Here is a 16,446-nt window from a genome sequence, read left to right as displayed (position 1 = left end):
AAGTGGTTTTGGGAAAAATGGTGGCGTCGGGGGGGGGGGGGGGGAGTTGGCAGGATATCCACTTCTAAATAGAAAGTTCATTTAACTCGTATTCATCTGATCAACTTTTTTTAGGTGAAATGAGCAGTGACTGCAGAATGTGCAGGTATGACAATGTGTGGGAACATGGGCTGGAAGAGGAGTCCTGAAGGTGAGGTTGGGAGGAGAGTCATCCAGGAGAATCCTAAAGACTTGAGGTTCCTCCCCACTCCATACGTTAGCTCTTTCTTCTGTCTGCACCAATAGTTCAGAAGAGACCTCCATGAGTAGTCATGTATATATGATGAGTTTGCTCTAAACCATTATTTTAATGTATAAAATATTAAAGAGGTTTATATGAATATGAATGCAGCTGCCTGTTTTGAAGTGACTAGCATTGTCTCATTCTCTTTTGTGTTGGCTTAGTTATCTTCCTTAGAAGCCAAATACATTTTTAAAGAGTCTTGCTGAAGAGGACAGGCCTTTATGCAAGACAGAATGGGCATGATGTTAGGAATATTAGCTATGTGCACTTAAAAGGATGCACCAGGAACAAAATCTCTGTAGAAAGATATTTTCCTTTTATTAGGAAAGCCTTCTGTAGGCTTAATTATCATGGACAAAAAAAGCACACTGTTTCCCAGCGAAATGCTACCCACTGATATCACAGGAATTCAGCCCTGCTTAAGTGCTGGGAGGTATGTTCTCAGTGCACTTATAATCGGGTCGTTATCGCCATGGTTATGAGATTTAACTGACTGAAAACTGTAGGCATTTGTCTCATTAATGCCAAATGTTATAGTTTATTTCTGGGAACTGAAAAGCCTGCTGCCCAGGGAAACCTGTTCTGTGATAATCTTTGAAAACAAGGTGCTTGAGAATTCCCTGCCTGGCTCATGTCTGATGGTTTCACACATATTTTGTTATTGGTTCTTAGGGGGTTTTGGTTGTTAAATAACTTTGTTCTGTGGTATTTTGCTTTATGAGTTAGTGTCCTTTAAGGACAGCAGGTCTTACAAAACAAGTATGCGGTTATGATGTTCTTTGCTCATATGCAATCACATCTTAGCAAACTCCGCATTTACATTTTACCTTTCCCTCTCCCCTTTTTGGTTCATCTTTTATTGTTACACTTTTCACCTGTGATTTTGGGACTGACTATAGTCACACTTCTCTGCTTGGAAGACAATCGAAGAAGTGCCATTGCTCTTCTAATTTTGTTTCTGTTGTTCCTGAAACAAAAAAATGTAAAATCATCAGTGATTTCAGTAACACTTGGATCAAAACAGAATTAATACCTTTGGACCTTTTTTTTTCCCCTCTGCAGTCTGCTTTGTTGTCAAAATGAGTTATGCCCAAATGAAAACCTTGCATTTGATCAGAAAAATTGACAGAAATTTGAGAGTTTCATGTATCAACTTCTCAATTTTTTTCTCCTGATTTACAGTCTTTGTTGAGTAGGATTTGTACGGAGTATAAAAAAGCATATGTAACTACATCGTTTTGACCTCTAACTAGAAGCGTCATCCATTAAAAGTTGCAGTTTGGATGATTTTTTTTCTGCTTTAGTCTTTCTTTGTTGCATATTGGGACCATACATTTCGATTTTCTTCTTGCAACAGAAGCTAGGCGTACCAGAGCAAAGGAGTTGACAGAGGAAGGCGAGGGTACTTGAAAAAGAATGAATAATACAAATATATAGATTTGAGTGAAAACATAATGTTTTGTAAAGGTCCTTATTTATTGCTCTATTTATACAACACTATTTATCATTGCTATTACTAGAACAACATTTTATGGCTTACCTATAACAATCATGAATGTCTGTAAGTCATTTTGAAATCTAACCGCACTCAGTTTTTTTCAAATGCATAGATTTCTTTTGAATCAGTGGATTTATATAACCAGTCTCTGAAAGTCAAAGCAGCCATTTAATGAAGATTTTTCCCCATTCTACCTCCTGGCACACCTGTGTACACCAGGTGCTGTCACTCCCATAATCAAAGCAGCGGTAGTTTCTACTTATGTCTTTCATAATCCAAATGAAGAATGAAGATGCACGGTCAAAAAGGGACACAGTAATAAGAAAGTTACTTACCAACCTTCCTTACTTTGTGATTTCAGCAGGCATAAGAATGACAAGAATGGATAGGCATTGTAAAATTGGCTTCATACATTTCATATAACTTTATGAAGCTGTATTGCCTTATAGACAAGTGGTTGAAAGGAATAAAATAATATACAAAACAAAACAACACTAAAATAAACGGATCTTTAAATAAAGAATTGCATAGATAAATGCTGAGCTAGAATAAAACTCATAACATTCACCTCTCTTTTATTGTCTTCTGTCTGGTTATCTAATGTAGGTGGCTGTCTTTGTCATTGTATAAATATGTATGTAGGGCTGAGGCTGGGGTTATATGTATATGGGCTGAGGGTACTACAGAAAAATGAGATTTTAGAATGAAATTGTAGACCACTTGTTGGGAGAGGGAGAGGACCGGAGGTTCACAGGTAAATCAAAATTATAATTCCAGCCATGTCCAAGCCAAATCTGATGCCCATGCAAGAGTCTATGTGCTGATTCAGGATGATTAAGCAAAAAAACCACAGTAAATCTGGCTCTGGTATAAATAATAAAGACTACCCAATACATGCAGGGAGGAGACATCCTGACTCCCTCTCACTTCCTTGGGCAGCCGGCACTCTGCTGACAGCTTTGGCTGGAGCCAGCTCAGTGTGTGCTCTCCATGGGCTGCTGGCATTGCAGAGACTCTCCTTCTCCACGCTCAGGAACACCAGTTCAAAGTGACAGAAAGGTGCCTAGAGCTTGGAATAGCCTGACGTTTTGTATTTACTTTGCAAAAGTGCAAAGGATCTTGGAAAACATGAAACCTCGTTGGTTTCAAGAAGAGCAGGATCCAGCTGCAGCCACCCACACGTGCTGGCGGTAGCACAGGCTGTAGGAGAGCCAGGCAAACCTCAGGTACATGAACATTCACCGGTCACGTTAGCAAACCTTCGTATTCTTTTCGAAACAGAGAAAAAAATAGCAAGCTTCCTTCTGTTTGTAAGAATTAATGTTGGTTGTCTGTTTGCATGTCAGTTGGCTGCTCAGTGGAGGTGTGTGTTTTGGAAGTGAGCTCCTTGACCCTATAATTTAGGCTTATTCTCCAGGAGATCCAGAGGGTAATATAATACCTGCAGTAACAGAAAATAGAAGTGGTTCTATTCAAAATGGAGACAGATCAGATAAGGGTAAATCCAGCCACAACCTGGGATGGTAACAGGAAGAGAGTTAAGTTCCAGGATAGTGGCTGGGAGCATTTTGGGAAGGGGTATGATAGACGAATTGGCAGTAAAGGAGGCTGGGATGATATCCCATGGCCAGCATTTCCTGCTACTGCTCTGTTTGTATTACTTTTATTCCACTTCCACTTTCTTGTTTCTGCACGGTCTTGGTATAAAGGAGAAGGAACTACAAACCCATGAATTTTTCCCAGGATCTGACCCAGTTTAAAAAATGTGAGATCATGGTGTCCCCGTCTATTCGACCTGTCTGTTTTCCTTTGCTCCCTATACAGGCAAAAGATTGCTTCACAAGCTGCAGTGCTTCGTTCCTGAGAAACTACAGTTGACCCAGTTGACCTTTTTTTTTTTTTTTCTTATGATAACATTTACAAAATAAATTTGCCTAATTCCCATAACTGTGAAGAAATAAATCATCTTTAGACTGTTGGTCAGCTAAAGTATTTGTAAGGATTCTCTGAAATAGAAACAGTACTCCCTGAAGTTTGTGGTACTGGTAAAACATTTGCAGTCATACTTTTCGTAATTAAATTGAGTTATTTCACGTTAATTAAGTCTGAAATGTACCACCAGCTGAATTAAAGGGAAACTTTATGAAACGAGCTTCTGAACTCTTCAGTCTGTTTTGAATAATACAGCAAATGCCTTTCCATTCCCTCACCATCAGGTAACAGAAACGCGGACTGGCCCCCTTGGCTGCAGTAACTATGACAACCTAGATTCTGTCAGCTCTGTTCTGGTTCAGAGTCCTGAAAATAAGATTCAGTTGCAAGGTATGTAGGTGTGATTTCATTAATTTGTTTTGGAACAGAATGACATTTATCACATTATCTTTTTTTTCCTTTCTTCCACCTCATAAAAGGTCATTTTCCTAATTTTTTGTTGTGTGTGCAATAAATACATTCTAGACAAAGTGAAGGAATTGTCAGTAACTCACGTTGCCTTTGAAATGAAAACTATTTCTGTACACAGCAGAAGATAATTTGAATAATGCTGTTAACATTTTACAGCCCTATTTAGCAATTGCTTGCACACCTTTTAAATGGCCTGAATTCCTGTAGATTCCACCAAACAAGGAATGACATTTAGTCATCCTGGAGGAGAAGGATATAGATTTTCAAAGTCTCTAAATACTAAAGAGTCCAAGGGCTCCTCCTGGGACTTTTAAGAAAACCTGGGAGGTTAGGCATCTCACTCATGAGAAAAACAATAGTAATCATATACGTATTTTTTTTAAAAAAAGAGAAGGAGAGAAAGGAAAAGGAAAAGCAAAAGGAGAAGGAGAGAAAGGAAAAGGAAAAGGAAAAAAAGGAAAAGGGAAAGGGGAAAAGGGAAAGGGAAAAAGGAAAAGGAAGAGGAAAAGGGAAATTTCTAGTGTCTTTTTTGTTAATTCCAGTAGATGCACTTCCCAACCAGCATATTGGGTAAATGAACATTTTTAAAAAGTCACCTTCTAGGGTATTAGGCCATTAATAATTCCTTTTTTTCAGTTACACAAATATAGTATGAACAACTTATTTTTATTACGAAAACAGACCAAGTTCTCTTTAATTTCTGTACTCATGTATACCTCTGTGCATATACAGCGAGAGAAGAATACAGTTCTTATTTTGCAGTTACAGGTAGCTATACAATTATTTCCAGTGGTTGTCAGTTAAAGATTATCTTCCTATTTATAATATCCATGTGATTATTTTTCCCTTTCCTTTCTTTCTCTTTAGAATAGGTTAAAAACAATAAATTATACAATGGTTTCAGATATAGAAGCATTTTTTAAAAGAACTTGTCATTTCCACTGCGGTGCAATTCCCGTGATTAGGATCATGTAAACAGTGGTCAAAATTTTCAGATGAGTAAGTCTAAATTGCTGGTCGCAAGTATTCTGAATTTTTGAGTCACCTGCTCTGTGGTTCTGATAGGTCAATGTGACATGCTTTTGCAAGGCTTCTGTGTGTCATGGCAGGATGATGTAGGAAAACAGCTTGCAAAGGGATTTTCAACATGGCAGGAATTTTTTGAAGCACCTTCAGAGCTAGGCTTTGCACCCTTTCTCCGTTGTAAACCTTTAGTAGATTTAAGAGTTAATTTTGTTTCTCAAAGTTTTACGGACCTACCCATCACATCCGATTGACTGTCCCTTAGAAATTAAATACCAATGTTATAAGAAATATCAATTTATTTTTATTTTTCTAAAATTTCCTCCAACCCAGTTTTTCCCATTCTTCTTAGTTTGTCTCTACAAAATCATGAAGAGGTAACTAGAGTTATTTAGACAAGCTGTGTTTAGTTGTGTCAAAGGCACATGGAAAACAAGTCCAGTACAGAATGGAAACGTTTACCTTCACATCTCTTTTTTCTGATTATATTTTCTCTTTACTCTGTCTTTCAGGACTTCTTTCCCTTCATCAGCACTCTCAAAATTTGCATTAGCTGCCAGTACCAAGATTATAATTCAGCTACATGCTTCCCTACTGCAAAGCTCTTGCTTCTGAGGCTGTTCATTCAGCAATTCTTTACAAGGAGAAGCTGATGTCATCCTTTCTTTCTGTTTTTGACAATCCCACTAGAAAGAAATTCCACCAGTGAACGCTCTGTCTGAGGAGCACAGGCTACTAGTTAGTGGAATGGATATTCCATACTGCGAGGGAAATGTGAGGAATTTATCTGAAATGAATTCTTAAGAAGGGAAATATATGACAGTGCAAATACTAGACAGCTGCTTAAATTGTCCTAGAAAAGCCATATAGTTCCCTTTTTCATAATTGTTTGTTTGTTTGTTTGATTGTTACATAGGTTGGGGAAGGTGCTTGGCTCGAGCATTCCTTTGTATTTAATAACATAACGCTTACTCTGTTCCCTTCAGGTCTTCAAGTTATCCTGCCTGAGTATTTGCAAGAACATTTTGTCCAGGCAGCTCTGAGCTATATTGCCTGCAATTCGGAGGGGGAGTTCATCTGCAAGGATAATGACTGCTGGTGTCAGTGTGGTCCCAAATTCCCAGAGTGCAACTGTCCCTACATGGACATTCAAGCCATGGAAGAAAATCTGCTCCGTATAAGTGAGACTTGGAATGCATACAACAGTGAATTTGAAGAATCTGGTGAGATGTTTTATAAAATTTTTGCCAGTTTGGCTGTATCTCACAAAAAATATTTATACGACAGACTCCATCTCAAATCTCCAGGATGGTTTGCACATCTAAAACTAAACATACTTAAATGAATCCTGGATCTGAGTCTTAATTATTACAACTTCCTGATAGGAAGTGTTGTCCTCACCTTGTGATCGTCAGCAGTCTGGGTATTTACAATAGAATTTAGGCACCTGTGTTTGAGTATATTCATCTGCTATAATTTGTGGAGTCTGGGGCTGTGAGGACTTTGGTCCCTGTCGGACCAAGTGTAATGGACGAGACAGAAAGCAGAACAAATGAGGAACAAAGTCAGCTTATACACTTTGTATGGGTATTCTATGTCTTTGTTCGGTAATGCAGCTGAAACAGCTGCTTCATTTCAGATCAATTTTTCGGTGTTGGGTCAAAGTTTCTCCTGTACTTCCTCTTTATCCTGTCCCTCCAGCAATACCATGAAGCCAACATGGAGAGCATAGCCAGCTTTTCGTTTACCAAATAGTTAACAGTTTATCCCGTCACAGTTGGCAACTTGCTTATTCATATGATTTCTGTTTAAACTGGACCTTTCCATGTTGTCTTTACAACACTTTTGTGCCACATTAGTTTTCTTTAAAGCACCGAGGTTTTTTTCATACATCATTTCACCCGTCCTGAACTTCCAGTCCCATAGAGAAGGGGAACCACAAGTAAAATCAGCTTCTGAACAACTGTTTTCACAACTCACTCACTCAGTGATACCAGTAACAGCTGTCTAGCCAGATGGTGGGAAAAGTAAGGAGAGCTTAGCAGACCTGGGAAAAATCACTGAGAAAAAAAAAAAAAAAGTCAATGAGAGAGATAAGGGAGAAGCAAGAAAAAAAGCAAAAATCACACTTATTAATGAGGCTTACTGGAGAAAGAGAACAAGTCAGTAGAAGAGAGAGGGAAGAAGTCTATTCAGTGGTCATGGAAGAGTGTGGGAGAGAAGAAATATCGGTACAATACTTAACGGTGAATTGTATACATTCATTTTTCATATTTGTTGTTATGTTAAAGACTGATTTCCCAATTCAAGGTTGAGAATTTCAATAGACTCTATATCAGTTAAACTTTCAGTTGTAACTTTTAGTGAGACCTAATGCTTAAATCTGGGTGTGTTTGGGAGATCTCAGGCCCTTTTCCTAGCCCTAGTCTCACTCTCAGCATGAGGACACCAGAACTTACCATATTTCTCCTTGGAAGATCACAGACTTCTCTGATTATAAAAGCATGAATTTATGTTTTGGTTTTGTTTATGTAAAAATGCATTTTCCCAATGACTATTTTGATTTTTTTAAGCATTTATGGAGTTGTGCTATCGTGTACTACTTTGCAAACTAGGACAAGCATATTGACTCTACAGAATTGTGTACCGTATTTTGTCCTATTTGAATGTGATGTGACACTGTTCAGTGCCTGAAGAATGTCATTTGATGGCACCTACTTAACAGCAATTTTAGTCAAACTGAAAGAGCACACACTTTTGAATCTGTGGAGGATTCTTATAGCAAGCTGTAGAGGGGCGTCAAATTACTTACGAGTTTGAATAGTTGTCAGCTACACATATAGTCCTATGTTCAGGACTGAGACATGAATGTCAGGGGAAAAATTAGTAAGAGTTAAATTCTGTACTTTTAAAAGAGTCTCTTTAGCTACTCTGTGTGAATCACTAAAATGGCAACTTCATGTACATCTGTCAATTAGGTAATTGCTAGTAGATGTGGTTACTAAAAAGTGTGAAATATAGGTTATTAACAACATTAAGATGTATACCACACCCATTCTTTAGCTCTTGAATTATTTAAATAATTTTTAATCTAATACATATACAAAGCATGACTTCCACATCTCATAGGTAGCTTAGAAAACCTCTGTTCTGAACTTATAAACTGTTTTACATAAAGATGTTCATGGAAAGATGAGATAGATAACCTTGTATGCGTACACACTTTGCTGAGAAAAAGTTGGCATGTGAACTTTTGATAGATAGCTTAGTCATTGCTCATTCAACCTCCCTATATAAGTCATATATTACTGTCTGAACAGCTCTTCCAGAACTGTCACACACAGTCTGTAATCATTTCTAGCCAGTGGTTACTGAGACATATTCAGAAAAATTTAGAGCTTGTGCAAGATTTAAACTGTGAAAAATACTGTTAACAAATATCAGCACAATCTGATTCATGTTAACAGCACGTTCTGAGAACAAAAGTGCCCTTTATTAAACCAAACTTATATTTTAAAAAGATACTTTATAACTTTGATGTGGGATATTTATCCTTCAGTCTTTGTCCAAATCAGTGGGAGTCAGCTTTTGAGATAAGAGTATGCTGTTTTATTCTAATAAATTTATAATAAAAATAAATTAGTTAGAAAAGAGAAGGGTGAAAGAAGGACAGATTCTTTAGCAATTTAGAGTCCGAGTAGACAAGGGACAAGATAATGACAAGATAAGATAACTACTGGCCCATATAGTCTACTACTAACTTCAGAGGAAGGAATGAATAGATTGATTCCATTCTTTGACACTACGAACTCAACATTCAGGTAAAGCTAAGTGCAAGTGTATTGATTTTCTAACTCTCTGTCTTCCAAACCCTGCCTTACCTTACATGTAACAAAATAGTCCTCTGAATCCAGAAACAAATTTTGTCCCCCTAATACAGACCAGTAAATCTTACTGGGTTCACTTGAGGTTATGCACATGATCTGTGGACAGAATTCAAACTAAAGAGGAAGAAGCAAATATTCTATTTAAGATGGTTTGTTTACTGTCGGTGTTATCTCTCCCTTCTGTCTGTTCAAGATAAAACAACTGAGGAATAGATTTTTTTAAAGGAAAAAAATGGCAGTTTTTCAGTGCCTAAATCCCATTTGAAATCAATGGGTAGGTAAATTTAGTTTGTGTCTTTGAAACTCTTCATCTGGATTTCCAGAAATAAAGAAAATTTAAAAAAAAGGCAACTGGACTGTTTTTTCTACAGCCTTCTGCTCTCTTCCAAACTAGGCGCTTTACATTATTGTTTTACCTTTTAAATTATGAGATGGGAAAGAAAAATGTGTGTACCTAGTTAAAAGTCAAAGGTCCTGAACAGTGCAATTACAACTGCAAAAAGTTAATAGCATAGTATGACAACTCTTTGCATACTGTCCAACGTGTCCAACTGCAACAAGTACTCTCGTTAGATTAATGTAATGTTGGGTGAAATGAGAGCATGTACCACATCAGGAACCTCCTGAAGTTCAGCAAGGAGAAGCTGAAAGTCGTGCACCTGGGGACTCTTGCACCAGGCACCAGGACATCCAGCTGGAAAGCAGTGTGTCAGAAAAGGACCTGGGGGTCCTGGTGAACACCATGTTGACCATGAGCCAGCAATGTGTCCTTGCAGTAAAGAAGGCTGATGATATCCTGGGCTGCATTAGGAGGTGTGTTGCCAGCAAGGCAAGTGAGAGGATCTCTCCTCTCTCCTCAGCACTGGTGAGGCCACATCTGGAGTATTGTGTCCTCCAGGCCTGAGCTCCTCAGTACAAGAGAGACATGGACGTATTGGAGAGAAGTTCTCAAAGATGATGAAGGATCTGGAGCGTCTCTCCTGTGAGGAAAGGCCAAGAGAGATGAGACTGTTCAGCCTGGAGAAGAGGAGGCTCAGAGGGAGATGTTACCAATGTAGAGAAATACTTGAAGGGAGGGCGCAAAGAAGATAGAGCCAGGCTCTTCTCAGTGGTGCCCAGTGACAGAACAAGAGGCCATGGACACAAACTGAAACACAGGAGTTTCAGTCTGAACATCAGGAAACACTTTTTCACTGTGAGAGTGACCAAATACTGCCACAGGTTGCAGAAGTTGTGGAGCTTCCTCCTTGAAGATATTCAAAAGCCATCTGGACACAGCTTTGGGCAAGTGGGTCTAGGTGCCTCTTCTTGAGCAGGGATTTGGACCAGAGGTCCTTTCCCACCTCAACCATTCTGTTACTCTGTGATCAAAGAATTTTCCTGATTTTCACATAGGATGACTCTGGTCATCCTTGGGTTTAGTGGTAGTGACAATTCTCTTTTTGAGCAACTATGATTATTATGGATTAGATGAACCAATATGTTCCTGTTCAGAAGGTGTCATTCATCGTTATGCACAGATTTCATTTCACTCAGGCTCTTCTGGCATCTTTGACTACTAGAATCTCATTTTGGAGGACATGGAGCAGTATTTAATTTATTTCTCAGTAAATTTGGTTGCCCTTCCATCTCTGTAGCTGCCCTGCAGCAATATGTACTTGATCACTATTAGCTCAATGAGCTTCATATAACCTCTCAATATCAGGGTATGTACTAAGTTCTCAAAGAAATTACAAGAGCTACTTTAAACTGTTTACTCTGAACCATCTGTTTATTCTTTATTGTATCTTGTGGCCTCCAGACTCAGCTACTAAGCTTGCAAATGAGCAGCTGTTTCCTTACCAAAAATCCATACTAAAGCTGTTCAACCTTTATTAACAAATTTCATTAGTTTCTTGAGGCCTTTGGCTGAATTAATGTGTAAGCAAAGTTGTCTCTGAGAACATCATTCCATGAAGCTGGTTTTTTATCATCTAACACTTGGCCTAAAAATACCGCCTCTAATGGAATCAAGCAGTGTTTCATCTACTCTTTCTTAATGTGCATGAAATTAGCCTTTCATGGGAATTTGTAGCCTAAAACGATAACTAGATAATCTAGTTGACCTGCTGTTATCACAAGACACTAAGTTTCACTGAGATTCCAGAATATGGAGTCCACCTACATCAGTTAGTTTAAAGCACTGCAATCTCCACTAATGTACCTGTAGCCCACCCCACCTTTTCCATATGTTGTTCTTCTAACATTGACAATTTTCCTGTACCCCTTCTGCCCCTAATATTAGGAGCATGTTTTTGTCTAGCTCCTCCTCTCAGTAAATGTTATCTTTCCACTTCAGGAAAAAGGTTTGATCTAAGCATTCAGGTGCTAATCATTTTCACACGGAAAAGAGAGTCAGAAGAAAAAGTTGAAAATTTCTCAAATTTTTTAAGTATGGAGGATTTTCACAGCTTGTGGTTACAGCAGTGTTGAAGATGGTGTTAGTGAATATGTTCCCTTATTATACATTACTGATTTTTGAAGTTTTTGATACTCTCTTGACAAGACAGTGCACAAAAAAAACCCCAAATTCTAATGTGAAACTCTGTCAACGACTTACTGACAATTTAGTGTTTTACAGAGATTATGACCCACTGCTCTAAAACACATGAAAAGCATGAAAACCCATAAAAACACCCACAGGCTCTGGATTCTGACAGCAAGGATAAGAATATAGTCTTGCATTGTCTGTACCATAATCCTGCTGTGGTTGGTTGCTGAGTGCCTTTGGAAATCTGGCTGCTTCATTTAAACAATTTAAAAGACAACAATTTTTTTTAAGGTGGTCTGCTCAGTGACATCTAAAACCAATTTGCAGCAGTCCATGTTGCAACTTAATTTCATTTTTCTAAATTAAAAAGGCTATTAAAATAAATGAGGGCATGGATTATAGGGTTGCTCAAAGAATAGAAGATGGCAAAAGTACATTTTCATAATTTCTTTTTTTATTGCTAAAATTTATGAGACCTCCTGGAAACATGAAAGTAAAATCTTCCATCCAAGCATTTATTTTCACATAGCTCACATGCAATGGCAGCTTGCTGCCTTATCTTTGCATATTTCCCAAGTGCTGAACAGTTGGTTTTTTTTTTCCTTGAAGGCAACAAAATCTCTTTTGGAATATTTATTTGAAAGCCATGGGATGAGGACATGTGCAACAAATACTATGAGGTATATTTTCAAAGTAGCTTTGAAATGGAAAACTTATTCTTTCAAACATTTAGTTTAAATACAAAGTACTATGGAAGGAAATAGCAGGGCCTATAACAAATTGGACAGAAATTTTACTGTCACAGTTGGGTTTAAAGATGATTCAGTAAAGCGTCAATATATGTGCTTATTTTAATCAGTTGTAGTCCCTTAACTTCACAGATTTGACTTCTGGGCTGAAATATTCAGTGTCAGTTTAAGTAGATCAGAGCCAGGGTCATCTAGGATGTTGAAGAGCTTGGCCCACTGAACAAAAAAATTATTTACACTACCAGACATGTGGTTTCACAGGCATGATTAAGCATCAAAAGTCATCCTGTAAATATTATGAAGTGCATCCTTCTACAAGTTTAAAAGATAAACTTCTCAAAATGTGGAGTTTGATTTTTTTTTCAATCACTCTGTATCTACCTGCTTTGGAGAGGTATTTCAAAAGGTAAATTTCAGTATCACAGAAAGTGCCAGTGGTATCAGTACAGCTAAAGTAAATTGTTATTAACTTTCACATTAATATTTGCTGAAACTATTTTTCATTGTACATCCATCCTCCATCGTTGCTTTGATTCGAAAATACTAGCTGAAGTGAATTGCTGTTGCAAGCTATTTCTTCTTAAATCCTTGGATTCACTGGATTTGGATTTCATGTCTAATGCATTTCATAATTCCCTAATAACTCCAAGATGTCTTGCTATTGAGCCTTGGTTACTCTTTACATATACTGACCTAAAATGGTCTGAAAAAATTCACAGTTTTGGAAGTTTCACCTAAAAATTAGATCTGAATCCTCTGTTAACGTATAGCACTACACAGTTACCAAAGTTTTCTTGTTTGCATCAGCACAGGTTGCTTTTGAGACTTTAGACTCCTGCTTCCTCAGTCCAATTATATATTTTTTCATTTCTTTATAATGATTGAACTAATGATGTTCTCAAAATTCCTTGTATAAAAGAATTGGATTTAAGGGGTTGAAGAAAGCAGGTTCTAATAGAGGAGATGATAAGCTTATTACTAAATTAAATATAATTAATACTGAAGATGAGGACGTTCAGGCATCTCACTCTCTTTTGGGGAGTAGCTTTTGCATCTTATATAATTATGTTTATGTAAAATCTATAGAAAGCAATAGGAGAGATCATCTCCACCATTCCATAATCTTCAGTTAGATTTAGAGAATTATCCATTTAATAGCATCATGAATTTATATCTCCATCTTCAAAAGTGCAAAATGTATTTTGATGCAACACTTTCAGAACTGTCTCCCTTCTCCTGCAGTTCACATTTTCCAGTATGAAATATGAGCATACTGTAAAATGTCAAGTTTGAAACAAGAAAGGCTCCTTCCACTAAGCAAATCTACTTCCCAGATTGGCAAATCTGTTTTTTTTTTAAAACCACGCACAACAGAAGCCCAAAGATGGTCTTGGAAAAAGTGAAGAATTAGTGTTCTCTCACTGCTGAAGTTAACCTAGACCTTAATCAAGTGAAACTTACATGCAAACTTGGCCAAAAATTTTATTATTGAATACTACTAAAAGATGGAATATGTTGCGATTCACACTTTGGTGGTGGTCTTGCTGTCTAGACATCTGAGTTGTCTAAGTCACAAGCTTTTCAAAAGATTGACCAACCATTTCTGGTCACACTACGTGTCCTCATAAAATAGCACTGTGTGCTGACTCCAGGCTTCTGAACTGTTCTACTGTTTCTTGTGAAGGATGACAAACCCTGTTCTCACAGTGAAGGTGGTTTCCAATACCCAGATTGCAAACCGTGGTAAAATACAGTAAAATCAAGACTGGAAATTACACTTGGCACTGAGGTGGAAGTGCAGATGCTCAGAGGAGAATTCTTTACACCCTCTTCTAGCCCTATGAATTTGCTACAGATAGGCAACGCTGCCTTCATGATTATTGAGGCTGTAAAGAAGCTGTAAAGGAGGAATCCTAAGACTATTCCAAACTCAGAGACTGAATCAGTTAATACGTACATCCATAGCAAGTGATCATATTTGATCTCAAAACCCACACATATCTCTTACTATTTATCAGGGAAGATAATTTTATAGTCATTATTCTTGCAAGTAGAGACCCTTAGGTTATGAGCACGTAGTAATAAATCTGTTGTTTTTTTTTTCTTTCATTCAGTTTGAGTAACAATGAAAAAATAGCAGACGTAGCCAGAGCAATCAGACTTACTTAATTTGCTAAAAAAAATTTATGCTTAAATAAAACACACAGAAACCCAGCCACTTTAACAAAATGTAAAGTTAAATTCTTAACTTAGTTTTAAACAGATTAAATTTAAAGTTAAAATAAAAATAAATTAAATATGTAAATAAATTTAAATAGATTGCCCATTGCTGAAGACAGAAATCTTAGATGTCCGGGTGACAGAATGAGTTATGATGACAGCCAACGACAAATCCAAATCTTCAAGATCAAATGTGAATCATAGCATAAAGACACAGGAAACCTGGGGAAAGAAGTTTGCATCATCAGATAAGTACTAGCTTTTTCATCATTTTATATACTGATGTCAGCTGAAGTCGTGCAATCATCTTAATTATGAATTACATTAATATTTCCCAGCAGTGCATTAAGGAACGCAAGCGGGGTCCCTCATGTCATTCATTCTTTCTCCTCCTTTCCATCAGACAAGCATTTTAAAGTATTGCTGTGATCACAGTGTGTCAGGTCCTTTCTGATGGATGACTCCAGCAAAACTACAGCAAGTCTGAATTTAGTGTGTGATGTTTAACCTTAACAATCCCTCTATTTAGTCAGAAAAATCTAATATAACTTTACCATCCCAATAAGTCACAGATTTTTGCCATTCCTCTGGAGTGAATTCTTCCTAAAAAATGCTTTAACAAAAGTGGGCACCTTGGGATTCTTTTTTATTGCCTCTCACTATCTTCAAATCAAAGTCACCTATCTGACAAGTGAAAAAAAATGTCATTTTTTCCAGCTGCCAGGCCTGCAAATTGACTACATCATGTAGACATCAGCCTGGGTTCTGCCCCTCTCCCGTATGGCTAGCAGTAATGATAACCCTAAGATCTAAACAATGCCCTTAATAATTCCTGTGTAAACTACAGTTATGTTGTTCAGACTGCCTTTTAATCACTAGGTGAAAATTATCTTGGTGTCTGTAGGGTTCCCTGTGATCCTTCTAGTACAAGAGGATAAAAAAAGGAAAAAAAAAAAAAAAAAAAAAAAGAGAATCTGCATTGTAAGATTGACATTTTAAAACATGGTTAATGTACCAAATATCTCATTTATACCTGTTCCAAATTACTAAAAATGAGCAAAAGAGCAGAAAGTAACTGCAGGTTTAATTTGGAAATGTCAATTTAAACATAGATGTTGCTATATGTACACCCTGATCGGAGGAAACTTCTTACAATTATAATGGAAGAAAAGTGCCCAGACTGACTTTCAGACTCTATGTTGAGGTTCCAAGTCTTAAATAACATTGCAAGATGACTGGATTTGATTTGGCATCTCAGACAGACTGTAAGTTTCGAGTCCCACACTGTCATTAGCAGTGAAGACAGTTTCCACTGGAAGTTCTCTCTTACCACAGCCCACTGACGTTAATGCTTTTCCAGTTACTGTGCTTCCATTCAAATGCATGTAACCTAAGCTTAAAAATGAAATTTGGAATTAAAACTGAATACTGGAGGGTTTCTTTAATTTATAAAATTTGACCTTGCTCTCTAACAAGCTTTGTTTTCACTGACTCAGAAGAACGAGAGAACGCACGGGTCGAAGGGCCCTTGCCAGCTCATTGTACGCGCTCCACAGGAGGTGTGATCGCTCAGGTTGTTCAGGTAGCACAGTCTGGCTCTCTGTTGACCAGAAAAGACCGTTTGCGATGCAAAGTGAGTCTCATTTGAAATCTTAATTGAAAGACTCCTCATGAAGTCTGAACAGACTCGCTGGCATTTGAAGGCACTTTTTAATCACTGTGAATAAAGACTTCAATCGATATGGTTCAGACTATTTGCCCCTGAGCAGTAGAGCGGTGGTTTTCTTTAAAACTGTGCTTACAGCTTCAGGCTCAAGGCCAAGAAAACTTAGCCCCTTGAGTTCTTAATATAA

General features: G+C 37.5%; 1 protein-coding gene across 1 annotated transcript in view; it reads left to right on the top strand.

Annotated features, from left to right (window-relative positions):
- The window catches only part of LOC104463117 (BMP/retinoic acid-inducible neural-specific protein 3-like), a gene marked incomplete at its 3' end in the record, with an annotated part of 144,813 nt that extends 128,587 nt beyond the window's left edge, over nucleotides 1–16,226 (top strand). Inside the window, exons 4-7 of the mRNA XM_010075312.1 lie at nucleotides 3,998–4,103; nucleotides 6,194–6,465; nucleotides 9,711–9,907; nucleotides 16,070–16,226. Coding sequence (XP_010073614.1) covers nucleotides 3,998–4,103; nucleotides 6,194–6,465; nucleotides 9,711–9,907; nucleotides 16,070–16,226 — 732 coding nt within the window. The remainder of the gene's footprint in view (nucleotides 1–3,997; nucleotides 4,104–6,193; nucleotides 6,466–9,710; nucleotides 9,908–16,069) is intronic.
- Between the last annotated feature and the right edge of the window lie 220 nt (nucleotides 16,227–16,446).

The sequence above is a fragment of the Pterocles gutturalis genome, unplaced genomic scaffold (genome assembly GCF_000699245.1).
Source record: "Pterocles gutturalis isolate BGI_N339 unplaced genomic scaffold, ASM69924v1 scaffold14557, whole genome shotgun sequence".
Lineage (NCBI taxonomy): Eukaryota > Metazoa > Chordata > Aves > Pterocliformes > Pteroclidae > Pterocles > Pterocles gutturalis.
This window is presented reverse-complemented; position numbering and strand designations above follow the sequence as displayed.